This window comes from Nicotiana sylvestris, chromosome 1, assembly GCF_000393655.2.
Source record: "Nicotiana sylvestris chromosome 1, ASM39365v2, whole genome shotgun sequence".
NCBI lineage: Eukaryota > Viridiplantae > Streptophyta > Magnoliopsida > Solanales > Solanaceae > Nicotiana > Nicotiana sylvestris.
In genome coordinates, this window is record NC_091057.1 from 94,381,520 (window position 1) to 94,398,931 (window position 17,412).

At 37.8% G+C, this 17,412-nt stretch overlaps 1 protein-coding gene across 1 annotated transcript; it reads left to right on the forward strand.

The window, feature by feature from the left end:
• Nucleotides 1-289: 289 nt before the first annotated feature.
• Nucleotides 290-17,135, forward strand: LOC104227092 (uncharacterized). The gene is made up of 5 exons (XM_009779222.2): nucleotides 290-486; nucleotides 594-643; nucleotides 1,114-1,219; nucleotides 1,318-1,376; nucleotides 16,815-17,135. The coding sequence occupies exons 1-5, from the start codon at nucleotides 385-387 to the stop codon at nucleotides 16,864-16,866; spliced, it is 369 nt and encodes a 122-aa protein (XP_009777524.1). The 5' UTR covers nucleotides 290-384; the 3' UTR covers nucleotides 16,867-17,135.
• The last annotated feature ends 277 nt before the right edge of the window (nucleotides 17,136-17,412 follow it).

A 17,412-nucleotide genomic window follows, 5' to 3' on the forward strand; every position in this document is an offset into this window, starting at 1 on the left:
TTTTCGGTATTTAGATGATTGTTGTCTTATTATACATAAAAAAATTCTCATTAATTAAAATTTATTATTTCTTCATATAAATAAATATTTTAATCGTCACTTGCCATTATTAATGTGCAACGCACATTCATAGATACTAGTTCTCTAAAAAAAGAAAAAGAGTAGTTCCTCAAATGGGTGAGTCTGAAAATTTCAATTATGTGGAGGGACAAAATGACATTACTCAAGAATATCTGGGTCAATTTGATATTTATCAAGGAAAAAATCAATCTGTCAAGAAACTTGAATTCTAATGCCAACTCAATTCTATAGTGGAGCAATCAGTAACCAAATAGACAAACAAATCACAACACAGGTTTGCAAGCCAAATTATTCACATTGGCTATGGCTTACATAGACAATAAACAAAAGTTTATCCTACTGTTAATCTTTTCAGCACTTTTTCTACCTTCTCCTGCAGTTCTTGCTAAACGTCGCCCAATTTCTGTAAGTCCTTTTTTTTGGGTATTGGGCTTTGTAAATCTTTTTCTTGTTATTGATGTTGCTTTATCATTATTTTGATATTTTTTGGCTGTTCTTGAATACAAATACAGGATGGAGAGATCAGAGAGAAGAAACTCCAATGCTATGCAGATATTGAAAGGTACGTTGAAGTTTATCCCACAAATATATGTTTAGTGTTCCTTATTTTGTTTAAGACCTATCATGATTAAAAAATTTCTTAATTTTTAATTGATCCCCGAAAAAAGTTTATTTTTATGATGTTGGTGTCGGACCAGCTTGCTCGCAGCTCGAAATATGTTGAATTTTGTGTTCTAGGTTTCAACACCCAAACAACTTAAAAGTTTTTTCTTAATTGGTAATGGACCTAGAAATAGATTTTTTCTTAATGAAAGAAACTGTTGAACTTTTTGCTAATTCTTACTACTATAAATTTAGTCCTGAAAGAGGGATGACCAACAAATATGTTGAATTTTGTTTATTGGGCTTAAGACCCAAAAGGTTTAAAACTTACTTGCAATTGTGCTGGACCCAGAAAAATAATTTTCTTTATGGAAGGAGTTGTTGAATTTCTTGGCTAACTTTTTGTATTTATTTTTGTCTTGAAAATAGTGGGTTGTGGGGTCAGAAATGCAAGGCTACAACAGTGGACAAGGAGAATTGTGCTCTAGAATGCTTGTCACCAGTTTGTTATGAGCGTGTTTATCGGAGTGATCCTGTAAGAATAATTTACTTGTAATGCTTCTCCCGGCTTGCTTAGATGTGTATCTCTATGTTCATAATGCTGAATATGTGTATTGGTGTATTTTGAATTAGTTGGAGGAGGGGGAAAAGGATACTGTAAGGAGTCAAGAATACAAGTACTGCATGCACAAGTAAGAAGCCTATTTCCTCTTGTGTTGTTAATTTGATGGTTTGATCTGAGAGTTATGAGTTGTTAAAGAAAGTAGAACTCCTTGATATTTTGTGTATGCAACTCTTTCCTCTTGTGTTGTTACCTTCCGCCTTCTATCTCTCTTTTCTGGTTGTCATATTTGGCGATGGAATCTGCAGAATTGTCCACTGCCTAGTGCACCAAGGTTATTTAAAGGTTAAAGGTGGCAATGTTGTTACAATAACTTTATATGCTTGTCGAGGAGGATATAGTCACAACTAGGACTTCTATTTATGTATAGATATCCACGGTCAACATGAGTTTTGAGGGTGGCCACCTCTGCAAATGGCAGAAACTGAATGATGAAGATTGATAACACTTCTAATTGCTGAGAACCTTTTAGGATACATGGTTACTGGTTAAGAGTTGGCATTGGGAAATGTCTTGGGAGATGACCAGATTAAGAGGAGGTGACAGACCTACTTTCATAAACTTCTAAGTGAAGAAGGAGATCAAGATATTAGACCTGGGGAATCGAGGAATGCCGACAGTCACCATGAATTAGGTAATTGTAGGGACATTGAGATCGATGAAGTCATGGAGGCAATGCGTAAGATGAGAAGGGGCAGAGCTACCGGGCCAGACGAAATCCCGGTTGAACTGTGGAGGTGTGTGGGTAGAGCAGGCTTGGAATGGCTTACTGCATTGTTTAGTGTTATATTCAAGACTAATAGGATGCCTGAAGAGTGGAGGTGGAGTACAATGGTCCCGTTGTATAAGAACAAAGGTGATGTCCAGAGCTGTAACAACTATAGGGGCATCAAATTACTAAGTCATACCATGAAAGTTTGGGAGAGAGTGGTAGAAATGAGAGTGCGAAGGACGGTGTCTATTTCAGACAACCAGTTCGGGTTCATGCCGGGGCGATCTACCACAGAAGCTATCCACCTTATTAGGAGGATGGTGGAACAGTACAAGGATAGGAAGAAGGATCTTCACATGGTGTTTATTGATTTGGAGAAAGTGTACGATAAGGTTCCTAGGGAGGTCTTATGGAGCTGCTTAGAGGATAAAGGGGTCCCGATTGACTATATTAGGGTGATTAAAGACATGTATGATGGAGCTAAGACTCGGGTTAGGACAGTAGGAGGCGACTCTGAACATTTTCCAGTTATTACGGGGTTGCACCAAGGGTCTGCGCTCAGCCCATTCCTATTTGCCCTGGTGATGGATGCACTGACTCATCATATTCAAGGGGAGGTGCCATGGTGCATGCTATTTGCTGATGACATTATTCTAATTGACGAGACACGAGGCGGCGTCAACGAGAGGCTAGAGATTTGGAGACATGCTCTTGAGTCTAAAGGTTTCAAGTTGAGCAGGACGAAGACGGAATACCTCGAGTGCAAATTTGGAGTTGAGCCGACGGAAGCGGGAGTTGAAGTGAGGCTTGACTCTCAAGTCATTCCCAAGAGGGGTAGTTTCAAGTACCTTGGATCGGTTATTCAGGGGATCGGGGAGATTGACGAGGATGTCACACACCGTATAGGGGTGGGGTGGATGAAGTGGAGGTTAGCGTCGGGAGTCTTGTGTGACAAGAAAGTGCCACCGTTACTAAAAGGTAAGTTTTATAGAGCAGTGGTTAGGCCTGCCATGTTATATGGAACTGAATGTTGGCCGGTAAAGAACTCACACATCCAGAAGATGAAAGTAGCGGAGATGAGGATGTTGAGGTGGATGTGCGGGCATACAAGAATGGATAAGATTAGGAATGAAGATATTCGAGAGAAGGTGGGCGTGACCCCCATAGAGGACAAGATGTGGGAAGCAAGATGCAGATGGTTCGGGCACATTCAGAGGAGGAGCACTGATGCACCAGTGAGGAGGTGTGAGCGACTGGCTGTAGTGGGCACGCGGAAAGGTAGAAGACGACCTAAGAAGTATTGGGGAGAGGTGATCAGACAGGACATGACACGACTTAGGATTAATGAGGACATGGCCCTTGACAGGGAATTATGGAGGTCGAGTATTAAGGTTGTAGGTTAGGGGAGAGTTGTGAATATTTCTACAGCACAATAGAGTGAGACTAGCCAGTTAGGAGTTAGACTAAGAATGTCATTGGTCGTCTATTGATGCAGGGCTTTACTTGCTAGTTTTACCATACCAACCATCTTTTTCGTATTTCGTATTCTGTATTTCATATCTATTGTATTGCTGTTATTTTATTATGCATTTTTATGGTACTAATATATCGGCTTCTGTTGCTTTTTGAGCCGAGGGTCTCCTGGAAACAACCTCTCTACCCTTCAGGGTAGGGGTAAGGTCTGCGTATATATTACCCTCCCCAAACCCCACGTGTGGGATTATACTGGGTTGTTGTTGTTGTTGTTGTTTGTTCCTAGTAATTTGATTCAGCTGCAATTTCATTTAGTTGATTGAGCCTGAGTTTGTGTAACTATAGCAGTTCGTTGTGACTGTATTGTAGCCTCACTAGTACTAGAATTACCCTTCAGACAATATTTAGCGATATGTCCTTTTTCACCACAAGTAAAACAAGCACCCACAATACCAAAGCAACGGCCATTGTGGTTCCTACCACATGTATAACATCTCGGGTACTGTCCGAACTGAAACAAACTGTTATCCTTCTCCTGCGTCTGTTGCTGATCTTGTCTCACCGGAAACGTACCCCCAGAGGACTTTAGCACAAACTCTAAGTGAGTAAGCCTAAATTGTCCACGATTATAACCATTCTTGCCCCCAGATGGAGCACCACTAAATTCGCCTATACTACGAGCCTTTTTGTTTTCTCCCTCGACCCTGTCCCTCTTCTAATAGGACTCATAATGGAGAACAGTGTCAACTACCTCTAAATATGTGCCATATCGCACATCCCTAACCACAGGACCACGATAATAATGCTCAAGTCCATCCACATACCGTCTCACCTTATCGTGCTCATCTGCAACCAAAAAGTGTCATACATGGCTAACTCAGTAAATTTAGCCTCTTACTTTGTAACTGTCATAGTGCCCTGCCGCAGTTTCTCAAACTGACGTCTCATGTCATCTCGTTTGCTCAGTGGAACGAACTTATCCATAAACATGGCTGAAAACTCTAATCAAGTGAATGGTATTAACCCTGCTTGTCTACCTCTCTGAATCGAAGTCCACCATGACTCAATATTCCCTGAAAATAGAAAAGTGGCAAACTCTACTTTACGAGTCTCCTTCAATCCCAATGTAGTCAATATCTTTTCATAACGCTGAATGATATTCTGAGGCTCAATAGAAGTCGGGGTAGCATCAAACTCCGGTGGCTCAAGATCCATGAAATTCTTAAGATCCTTGGACTGCCCTATAGCTGCAACTGGTTGAACAACCTATTGAGGGACCATCTCAGGTGCCTGAGGAACTGCAACATTTAGCTGAATGTGTTTGTGTCAATGAAGTTTGAGAAACTGGAAGTCCACCCTGAGTAGACACTAATGCCTCTAGCACATTCTACAACCTCACCACTACGTCTGCAGGTAGGGTAACAGTAGGCACTACAACTGGCACCGGTGGTGGAGCATCCGGAACCACCTGTTCTTGCACTTGCTCTGGCATAGCAGTTTGAGCTTGACCTATGTTCACAACTTTAGGTTGAGGAGTGCCCTGTGTCCTGGTTTGAAATCTAGTCTGGTGAACCCTAGTTTGACCACTACCGGGGGTAGTATCACTTCCAGCAGATGCATTTGACCCACTAATAGAGGAGGATGTGCGTTTTCTAGCCATGAAATATTTAAAAGTCAATCTCGAGTCATCTCAACGCACGATTAAGGAATGAAAGAAGATCCTAAATGTTTAGTAGCCTCAAGATCATAAGTATGGGCGCCTACATACCCTTGAACAACACTTTACTAAATACTGCTCCATGACCCAGTACTTAAAGCCTAAGCACTGATATCAACGTTATCACGTCTCAAACTATTCCCTAGATGTGACTGGCACCCAACTAACACCATTCGCCAGGCGAACCAATTCATGTACTCTTAACCTTTTATATAAGCACTGAGAGAAACACGTACAAGTCCAAACGCAAAAATAAATAAATATAAATACGAAATAATTATCCAACTAAAATTGTAATCTATTTATAAAATTTAACGAACACTCGAGTAATAAATCTCTAACCCAAATTCCATACTAATTCCATGGAGCATCTAATAGAGTTCTGATTGCCGAACATGTAAACCCTAAAAGATAAGGAAAAAAAGACATGAAATAGGTAAAGCTGAAAAATGGCCTCCACGAACAATATGACGGCTCACCTCAGCAATAGAATCCGCTTACGTACTCTTCAGCCACTAGTCTCGTCCTTAGCAATAGTATTTGCATATAATGCAGGTAAGGAGTGAGTTATACGTAAATATAACCCAGTAAGATCCTCGACCTACCACTTTAAATACTCCTAGAACAAGTGTTAGAAAATACAAACACACAACTAGCACAGAAATAATATGCACAGAAATTCTTTCACCATATAATTACTCCATAAGGTCCAAACAATTATTCAACAACACTATATATCTCAACACAATCTAAACTAAGGACTTGTTGTAAACGGCAGTGAAGGAGATTAACCAAACACCCCCAATGAGTCCACGACAGCATACACAATGCCTCAAATCTACCATGACAACATGCAAAATGTCCGAAATATATTACGACAACGAAGAAATAATTTCTAAGGCCCAACGCCATAGCACGAGGCTACACCATACCACAAATCATTTATTAAATAATTTCAGCTTTTTCACAAAATAATATATATTTGTTGCTTGTCAAAAACCATCGATTCTGCCAAGCATACGCTCGTTCCAACACATGAACAGACAAACAAAACATACTTTCAAAACGAGTTTGAAAAGCAAGCATCAAAGCTTAAAGTCTTACTTACATCGCTAATGAGACGTTCCTAACCTGGTAACGTCTAGAACACCAATCAAACGATCTCCAATGGCCTCAATTCTATCCGAAATATTGAATAGCATGTACTAATTAGTTTTGGTGAATAATTTCCATAATTTTAGGACTAGTCAAAAATCAAAGTCAACCCTCGGTCTAATTAATAAAAATATATGTACCACAATAAATATCAGACACGACACTTTCAACCATGGAGAATTGTCAAAATAGTAGCTTCAGATATATACCCAAAAGTTTTGAAACATTAATTTCTCATGCAATTTGATACTACCTATGGTAGTGGTCAAACTAGGGTTCACTAGACTAGATTTCAAACCAGGACACAGGGTGCTCCTCAGCCTGAAGTTGTGAACATGAGTCAAGCCCAAGCTGCTATGCTAGAGCAAGTGCAAGAATAGGTGGTTCCAGACGCTCCACCACCACCAGTGCCAGTTGTTGTGCCTACTGTTACCCTACCTGCAGACGTAGTGCGAGGTTGTTGAATGTGCTAGAGGCATTAGTGCTTAGTCATGTTGAATGTTGCAACTCCTCATGCGTTTGAGATGGTCCCTCAACAGGTTGTTCAGTCTGTTGCAGCTATAGGGCAGTCCAAGGATATGAAGAATTTCATGGATCTTAAGGCACCAGAGTTTGATGCTACCCTGACTTCTATTGAGCCTTAAAAGTTCATTTAGCGTTGTGAAGAGATATTGACTACATTGGAACTGAAGGAGAACTTTTTTATTTTCAGGGAATGCTGAGTCATGGTGAACTTCGATTAAGAGAGATAGACAATAAGAGTTTTCAACCATGTTTATGGATATGTTTGTTCCACTAACAAACGAGACGACATGCAGATGAGCATGAGAAGGTGAGACGGTTTGTGGATGGACTTGAGCATTGATGTCGTGGTCATGTGGTTAGGGATGTGCGAGGTGACACATATTCAGAGGTAGTTGTCACTGCTCTCCGTTATGAGTCCTATCAGAAGAGGGATAGGGTCGAGCAAGAAAACAAAACGGCACTTAGTACAAGCGAGTTTAGTGGTGCTCCATCTGGGGGTTATAAGCGTGGGCAATTTAGGCTTACTCAATCAGAGTCTATGCTACAGTCTTTCGAGAGTACGCTTCCGGTGAGACAAGGTCAGCAACAGACGTAGGAGAAGGATAACAGTTTGGACAATATCCAAGATGTTATACGTGTGTTAGGAACCACAATGGTCGTTGCTTTTGTATTGCTGCTTGTTTTACTTGTGGTGAAAAAGGACATATCGTTAAATATTGTCCGAAGGGTAATTCTAGTACTAGTCTGGCTACTATACAGCCACAAGGAACTGCTATAATTTCTTAGACTCAACCAGCTATAGCCGCTCCATTGGGTGCCCGCGGACATAATAGACAGGGTGGGTGGACCGCTGAGATTCTTTGCAATGAACAGACAGGACGCTGAAGCATCTAATATGGTAGTCACGAGTATTATTACTGTCCATATGATATTCGTATGTGTCGTTATTTTTAGTTTTAAATTTAGAACGGGAAGTTGAGTCTCTTAATGTGCCATATGTGGTGACGATCCTAGTGAGGATACTATATTTGTGGATAGAGTATATAGAGACGTTGTAATTTTTTCCAGGGAGGGGTCACCGTAGTCGCTCTACTAGTGTTGCCGATATCTGACTTTAATGTTATTATGTGCATAGACTGATTGGTGTCGTGCGATTTGATCAGGTAAAGGATATTAGATTTGTTGTTTCTTATGGTCTTAGAATAACATGGAAGGGTATTCACGATTGACATAGGCGAGGAAGTTCATCATTTGAAGGTTCTACATAAGATGTATATAAGGTGTTCAACGTATCTAACTTTGATTTAAGACACTAGAGTAGAGATTCTGACTCTTGGGATAATTGTAGTTGTTACTAAGTTTCCAAAAGAGTTACAAGAGGCGTATGTAGTGTAAATATGAACGATAAGATGAGTGTAACGACGAAGTATTCATACCTCTCTTTTCTAGGGGATAACTCGCTTAACATTCGAGGACGAATATTCTTTTTAGTGGGGGAGAATGTAATAACCCGAAATATTTTAATATATTTATTAATTGTATGATTGAAGAATTAATCTTTTTTCAATATACATAGTTAATGTGCCTAAGCTAGTAGAAGAAAATTTATTATAATATATAAGATAATATATTAAATAAATGACAAGGGGGCTAACTATACATTATAAACTGAGAACTAGAAGTAGGTGACTTTGGTTATTATTTAAAAGGTTAATAACTGGGTCAAGCTCACCCTTCTTAATATCCTATTGTTAGATTTTTCTTAGGGGTTATGTATACTAGGACTTATATTTTATAGGGAAAAGAAAAAAATAGCAATAAGATCAACTGAAAGAGGATTTTTGGGAAGTTGGTGGCTGCGTAAAGGAGTTGGCACCGTAGACATTCGACTTCAGGTTTTAAAGTTCTATTCAATGTATATTTGCTGCAATCTCTTTGCACAAGAAGAATAAGATTGACATTAAGTAACCAATTATATTGTAACGATTAGAAAGTAAAATAGTAGTAACACAATAATTATGCAATAATTAGTTAATTAATGGTTAAACAAAAATATATAGAATTCTAAGAAGAAACAATCTGGATGGAAATTTTTTTTTGCTTATAGAATTCGGTCTCTTCTATTTTTGATTTAGGATACACAATAATTACCCAATGATTGGGTAATAATAAGGAGGCCATATAATTGTATAATAATGATTGTATGTAAATTGTAAATAAAATAAGTACCAGCAGATACACTTGATCGACCAGCAGAGGAGGATGTACTTTTCCTAGCCATCTGCAAAAGAAATATTTCATAGTCAATCTCGAGTCATCTCAACGCACTAGTAAGGAATGAAAGAAGGGAAAACATCCTAAATGCTTATTAGCCTCAAAATCAAAAGTATGGGCGTCTACATACCCATGAACAAGGCTCTACTAAAAACTGCTCTATGACCCGGGACTTGAAGCCTAAGCTCTGATACCAACTTTGTCACATCCCAAACTATCCCCTAGACGTGACTGGCACCCAGCTAACACCACGTGCCAGGCAAACCAATTCATGTACTCTTAACCTTTTATATAAGCATTGAGAGAAACACGTACAAGTCCAAATGCAAAAAAATAATAATCTAAATACGAATATCCAACTAAAATTATAATCTATTTATAAAAGTTAATGAACACTCAAGTAATAAATCTCTAACCCAAATTCCATACTGAGACCATGGAACATCTAATAGAGTTATATGAGTTTGATTGTCGGACATGTAAACCCCAAAAGATGTGAACAAAAAAAGACATGAGATAGGTAAAGCTGAAAAATGGCCTCCACGAACAATGTGGTGGCTCACCTCAGCAATAGAATCCGTTCACGTACTCTTCAGCCACTAGTCTCGTCCTTAGCAATAGTATCTGCATGGACATGCATGTAAGGAGTGAGTTATACATAAATATAACCCAGTAAGATCCTCGACCCGCCACTTTAAAAACTCTTGGAACAAGTGTTAGAAAATACAAACACACAACAAGCACAAAAATAATATGCACAGAAATTCTTTCACCATATAATTGCTCCATAAGGTCCAAATAATTATTCAACAATACTATATATCCAACACAATCTATACTAAGAACTGGTCATAACGGCAGTGAAGGAGATTAACCAAACACCCTAACGAGTCCACGACAGCATATACAATGCCCCAAACATATTACGGCAGCGAAGAAATAATTTCTAATGCACCAATGCCATAGCACGAGGCTACGCCATACCACAAATCACTTATTAAATAATTTCACATTTTTCACAAAATAATACATATTTGCTGCTAGCCAAAGACCACCGATTCTGCCAAACACATGCTCGTCCCAACACATGGACCAGACAGACAAAATATACTTTCAAAAGGGGTTTGAAAAGCAAGCATCAAAGCTTAAAGTCTCACTTACCTTGCTAACGGGACGTTCCCCAGCTTTGCAGCGTCTAGAACACCAATCAAATGGCCTCCAATGGCCTCAATCTATCCAAAGTATTGAATAGCACGCCCTAATTAATTTAGTGAAATAATTCTAGGACAATCAAAATCAAAGTCAACCCTCAGTCTAATTAATAAAAATATATGTACCCAAATAAATATCAGACACGACACTTTCAACCGTGGAAAATTGTCAAAATAGTAGCTTCAGATATATACCCAACAGTTTCGAAACAGTAATTTCTCATGCAGTTCACTACTTATTTTATTATATAATTTTACATTCAATCATTGTTATACAAATATATGGTCTCCTTATTATTACCCAATCATTGGGTAATTATTATGTATCCTAAATTAAAAATAGAAGAGACCGAATTGTATAAGCAAAAGCTTTTTTCCCCAAGATTAGTCTATATGTTTTTGTCTAACCATTAACTAACTAATCATTGCATAATTGTTGTGCTACTACTATTTTACTTTCTAATCGTTACAATATAATTGGTTACTTAATGCCTATCTTATTCTTCTTGGGCAAAGCGATTGCAGCAAATATGTATTGAATGAAACTTTAATACCTGAAGCCGAATGTCTACGGTGCAAACTCCTTTACGCAGCCACCAACTTCCGAGAAATCCCCTTTTAGTTTATCTTGTTGCTATTTTTTTTCTTTTCCCTATAAAATATAAGCCTAGTATACCTAATTCCTAAGAAAACTTTGACAATAGGATATTAAGAAGGGTGGGCTTGACCCAGTTATTAACCTTTCAAATAATAACCAAAGTCACTTACTTCTAATTCTCAATTCATAATGTGTAGTTAGCCCCTTAGTCATTTATTAAATGCATTATCTTATTTATTATAATAAGTTCTATTCTACTAGCTTATGCCCCATAACTATATTTAAAAAAAGATTAATTCTTCAATCCCACAATTAATAAGTATATCAAAATATTTCGGGTTATTACAGTGAAAGCTGACAATAATATTGTGTTAATGTTGTTATATGATGAACATATGGAGGCCATGTTTTCTATAACAATGGAGGCTTATTGGGCTCTTGAAGGTGCCAATGGATTTGGAGAATTGGGCCACGATTTTAAAATCCTTACACTAATTAGCCTTATTCCAATTGAGGCCCAAGGATCTCAAGAAATTGAAGAGGTCCAAGAATCTATTCAAGATTATGATTTTTTCCCTTAAAGGTTAGGATTTTGTTGATTCTTGTTTTAGTAGGATTATACTTATAGTTCTAGTCAAACTAGGATTATTTATTGGTAGCCCATTCTTAGTAGAATTCTTTTTCCTATTTTAGTTGGGATATGTTTTCTTAGCCTTATTCTTATTCTAGTTTAATTAGGATTAATTTTCCTTAACCTTATCAATTTTACTCATTGTAAGGTCTATTTAAAGGACTCAATATACTGAAAATAAACATTGGTGATTAGTTTTTCTAAGCTCTTGCTTCAAAAATGTGATTTACGTTTTATTTCACTATTCTTGCTTTATTCAATGCTTTTTGTAATCTTGCGGGATTGAAGAACGAGTGGGTAAGGTTCTTTTCATCTTATATTCTTCTCAAGTGAGTTTGAAGAAAGCTTTTGCTAGTTTTGTGAAAAACTTTAGCGAAGTGTTTTTATTTTTTTCTCTTCTTTGTGCTTGAGATGTGCTAAACCTTGAAAGTACATCAATTGGTATCAGAACACAGGTTCCAGGTCCGAATTATGAATTGCTATCTTGTTCATCGTGTTGCTAGACAAGAAAATAACAAGCTCGGGATCCTCTTCACTTGATGAACAACTTAAGATTGAAAGATTAAGAACTACAACCCTTGAACGCAACAATGAAGAAATTAAAGTGCAGCTAGATGGCTTTAAAGTGCAACTAAATGACTTAAGGAAATCAATGCAGAATCTGACTGGATTGGTTGAAGATTTGGCGATTCAAAGTCAACCACCAAATCTGCCACAACACCTACAACCTCCACCACCACCAAGACACAACATATCTTGCTACCGTGACGTCTTTCACTTCGAGATCCACCAATTCAACCGCGTAGAATATGACATTTTGATCAAGCAGAAGAAGTTATAATCGACCAAGGCATGAGAATACCGAAGTGCCATGCTCACTATGATAAAAACTCAGATTCGGAATACTCTGATAATCAAGGTAGTGAAGAGTATGACTCTGATGAAGTTCAGTATCAACATGATAGAAGGAGATTTCAGAGAAGGCCATACAATAATAATCGAGAGAGAGGTATCGATGTGATAATATTAAGCTTGAAATTGCGGAGTATGATAGCATATCTCAAGGCGATGAATTCATTGATTGGCTTATAACTATTGAGCGTGTTTTTGATGATAAAGAATATTCTGATGAGAAGTAGGTCAAGCTTGTTGCTATAAAGCTTAGAGGTTATGCATTGCTATGGTGGGAAAACCTCAAAAGAGAGCGAGGGCTTGAAGGAAAAACACGAATTCGCACTTGGAAGAGAATGAAATGAGAATTGGGCAAACAATTCTTGCAAGAGACATATGAAGAAGATTCTTACTTGAAATTTCATTCTTTTAGACAAGTAACTTTATCCGTGGATGAGTACACAAGAGAATTTGAATATCTTAGGCTCAAGAGTAACATTAAAAAAAAATTAGCCTGCCTAATTGCTCGATATTTGACAAGATTAAATTAGCCTATTGCAAATGTGATACAATTGCAGCCCTGTTGGAGATATTGTCAAACTAGCCAAGGTCGTAGGGACACAACAGAAGGAAGCCAAAGCCACATTTTCATTAACTACCATAAAAAAGCCGAACACTTTCAACCATGGGAGTGCTAGTTTGAGCTCTACAAGTCACAATCATTTACAACAAAACCAAGTGTCCAGAAAGTTGAAGGGAAGCCCATGACTTCACAAGCTATTTTTAAAAAGAGATGCCATAAATGTGGAGGACTTTACGGGCTAAACTTGGTACTTAGCTAACACTTAGCACAAGTGTTTTGAAAAGCGAGCGCTTCGTCGCTTTAAGCGAGATGAAGCGAGAAGCCGTTGCTTTTTCCAAACTGAGGCGACACAACCAGCAGAAGCGATCGCTCCAGCCAAAAAAGCGCGAAGCGACCTAGAAGCGAGAAGCGCAGAAGCACTCGCTTCTGTTCAAAAGGGTCATTTAAAAAAAAAGTTTGGTTTTTGTTTTTATTATGCAAAACAGACCAAAAGTGAAAAGATTCTCTGCTTCCCAACGTTAGCAGCAGCAACCAGCTAGGGTTCCAGCCTCCACGTAATTTTTCTTCTTTTATTCTTCTTCTTTTTCTTCTCCTTTCTCTTCTCTTTTTCAGTTTTTCTCGTCCAGTCGTCTGCACAGCTAGGGCAGGCGCTGGTTCCCCCCCTTATTCTTCTTATTTATTAATTTTAATATATATTTTAGTTTATAAAATTAATTATTACATATATATATATATATATATTATACTTTTGTTTATTTGATTTTTTTAGTGTGTATTTCAGTTTATAAAATTAATTATCATATATATGTTATATTTTCAGTTTATTGATTAATTTTATATGTATTTTCAGTTTATAAAATTAATTATTATATATATATATATATATATATATATATATATATATGTTATATTTTCAGTTTATTTGATTATGAATTTTCTTATATCTTAATAGGGATTTAAAAATGTCCCAAAGTTCGAATTGCGCTTCACTTCACTGAAGCGTGCGCTTCGCTTTTGAAGCGAGGCGAGCCCCTGTCGTTTTTTGGGCTTCTCGCTCTCAAAAATACTGCCTAGCACTTCTCATCATCCCCAAACTGATGGGCAAGCCAAAGTTGTCGATCGAAGTTTAGGTGCGTAGCACTTCTCATCATCCCCAAACTGATGGGCAAGCCGAAGTTGTCGATCGAAGTTTAGGTGCTTTGCTTCGTGGGTTAATAAAGAAGAATCTCAAAGAGTGGGAATCAGTACTTCCTGCTGTTGAGTTTGCCTTCAACAAGTCAACCAACCGCACTACGGGAAAGAGTCCATTCGGAGTTGTCTATAGTAAGAATCCTCTTGAACCATTTGATCTTTCCCCTTTTCTAGTTGCTCATTCTTTTAGTGGAGATGCTGTTGATCGAGTGAAGAAACTACACGAGAAAGTTCGGGCACATATCGAGAAGCAAAATGATAAATATAAAGAGAAGGCTGATACATGTAGGTTTCGTGTGGTGTTCAAGGAAGGCGACCTGGTTTCGGTTAATTTGAGTAAGGAGAGATTTCCCAACCGCAAGTTTTCGAAATTACAAAAGCGAGCTAATGGACCTTTTAAGGTACTGCAAAAGATGGGTGATAATGCTTATCGCTTGGAGCTTCCCAATAACTTTGAAATATCAGCTATCTTCAATGTAGCAGATCTTGCTCCCTACTATTCTGATGACTCGAGGGCGAGTCCTTTTCAACCTAAAGAGAATGATGAACATATGGAGGCCATGTTTTCTCAACAATGGAGGCTTACTGGGCTCTTGAAGGTGTCAATGGATTTGGAGAATTGAGCCACGATTTAAAATGCTTATACTAATTAGCCTCAGTCCAATTGAGGGCCAAGATTCTCAAGAAATTGAAGAGGTCCAAGAATCCATTCAAGATTAGGATTTTTTTCCTTTAAGATTAGGATTTCTTAATTCTTGTTTTAGGAGGATTATATTTATAGTTCTAATCAAACTAGGATTATTAGTTGGTAGCCCATTCCTAGTAGAATTATTTTTTCTATTTTAATTGGGATATGTTTTCTTAGCCTTATTCTTATTCTAGCTTAACTAGTATTAGTTTTCCTTAACCTTATCAATTTTACTCATTGTAAGGTCTATTTAAAGGGCGCAATTTGCTGAAAATAAACATTGGTGATTGGTTTTTCTAAGCTTTTGCTTCAAAAATGTGATTTACTTTTTATTTCACTGTTCTTTCTTTATTCAACGCTTCTTGCAATGTTGTGGGACTGAAGAACGAGTGGGTAAGGTTCTTTTCATCTTACATTCTTCTCACGTGAGTTTGAAGAACGCTTTTGCTAGTTTTGTGAAAAACTTTAGCGAGGTGCTTTTGTTTTTCTCTCTTCTTTGTGCTTGAGAGGAGTAAAAAGTAATCTGAGATCCTCAGGCTTAAGATGATAAAATTTCCGTGAAAACAGAAATATTTTGTACCTAGGGGATTGCGCCAGAGGCTCCTATAAATTTGTTGAGTAAGATTAAAATTCTTTTTTCTGATGAATGCTTTGGTTCTTTTCGATAATTTATGCAGAAAGTGGATTACTTTGAGTAATTTTTGAAATATTTTATTTTTGTTGACTGATCAATTAGGATTTAGACATCCCGAAGATTGGTAACAATCTGCATTCAAGCTTAAATACGGATTAGAGGATAATTTTTCAGACCATGGTAATTATCTGTACATTTATAATGGTTTCACCATCTGAATTTTGATACGTAGGTGTTAATCTCTTATAAGAATCTACTCTAGGGTGGGGTGGGCGGTTTGGATTGTTTAAACTGTGTTGCAATTTCCACCATTTTCATGAGAGCATCAAACCTTGCTTGTTACATTATTAATATGTGTGTGATCGTGCGTGTGTTTTCCTTATAACTCACTCTCAGATTGAGATATTGCTGACTTGTGCCCATCAATCACGTTTATGTTTTTGCTTGGTTCCTACATGCACCAGCAAACCTACCTTACCGCAATTGAGTGAACCAGCACGAAAAGCTTTTAGAAGCTCTTGAAAACATCTTAGCTCTTGAAAACATCTCATTAATCAAGGACCCAATGTCTTTCTGAATAAACAGCCGATATATCCACGGAAGCTTTCTGTTTTCCTCATGAACGCCTCATCAAAATGGTGATGCTATGATCAACTAAAGTGTTTTATGTGGAGTTGATCTCATATGTCAGTTAAGCTGATGCAAAATTTTCAGATAGACTTCCACTTGAAAATGTTGCAATCAGTTCAGTAGTACTAAATTTTACTTCCCTCTTAATTACTAGTTACAACAGTCTTACTAGGTTTTCACATTTCTTCTCAGAGTACTGTCAGTAGGGCAGATTTAAAGCTTGTATAATAGTACTTTTACCATGAGCTTTTACCGAGTGCTCACTCTTGTGTCTGAACTGGTAACAAGCAGATGAAACTAGCCACCGGAAATAATTCTTCTTAAACCCTTTTTCTTCTACTCCCTACCCCTCTTGTTTATTTGTGTTGAAACAAAAGCTAGAACATATGATGTCCGGATAATGTTCATATACACAGCATGGTAATGGAATTCACTTTGAGTCTTACTTTCTGCAACCTTTCTCATTGTGGCGTATACCTTCTCATTGAATTTGTTTCAAAGCTAACAAAATGAGCCCCTTTCACCTTTGTTTACCCTTTGGTTTTTGGATGCAATCTGAATCTCTAGTTTGCACTTATTCCTTCTCTTTTGGCAGGCATTCCCTTGGGCAGAGCTTGGATGATATTAAAGGTTCCTTCGAGTGGTAAATTGGCAAAATCTGCTAGCGTGGCCTGTGTACTCCTGCATCTTTTCCCATTAACAACTTCCTGTTGTATGTATTGTGTCTATCGTGTGGATGCTCATTGATTTGTACTAATCTGTAACGAAGTGCAACTTTCAGAGATTAAGGTTTTGTTTTCCATTTCTTTCCCTTGGGGTGTTCCGGAACAACTATGGTTGCTTGTAAATTCCTCTGATCTTGACAGTGGGGGCAATATTCTTACAAATTTATTTCAATTTCAACCGGTTATAGCAAGTTATGCTCTATTTTCCATGTTACTGTACCGAGTTTGCTATCAAGAGTCACACGTTGCATCTAACCTGATGGTTTGAAAAACTTCAACATGTCAGTGCTTAAACTCTTCAAATAATGCTCCAAAGTGGCAACAGAGCAAATTTTCAGCTATTGGAGTAAATGGTCTTGCTATGTCTTTTCTTGTGAGAGCTTCACCAGAGCGATCTCAAAATTTGCTATTTGTATCAAATGAACACTCCACAAGTGCAGGCTTCAAAATTCATTATTTGTGAAGTCA

Coding starts and splice junctions, on each gene's coding strand:
- LOC104227092 (XM_009779222.2), top strand. CDS start 385: ATGGCTTACATAGACAATAAACAAAAGTTTATCCTACTGTTAATCTTT. Junction 644..1,113: donor TGCTATGCAGATATTGAAAG/GTACGTTGAAGT, acceptor TCTTGAAAATAG/TGGGTTGTGGGGTCAGAAAT. Junction 1,220..1,317: donor GTGTTTATCGGAGTGATCCT/GTAAGAATAATT, acceptor ATTTTGAATTAG/TTGGAGGAGGGGGAAAAGGA.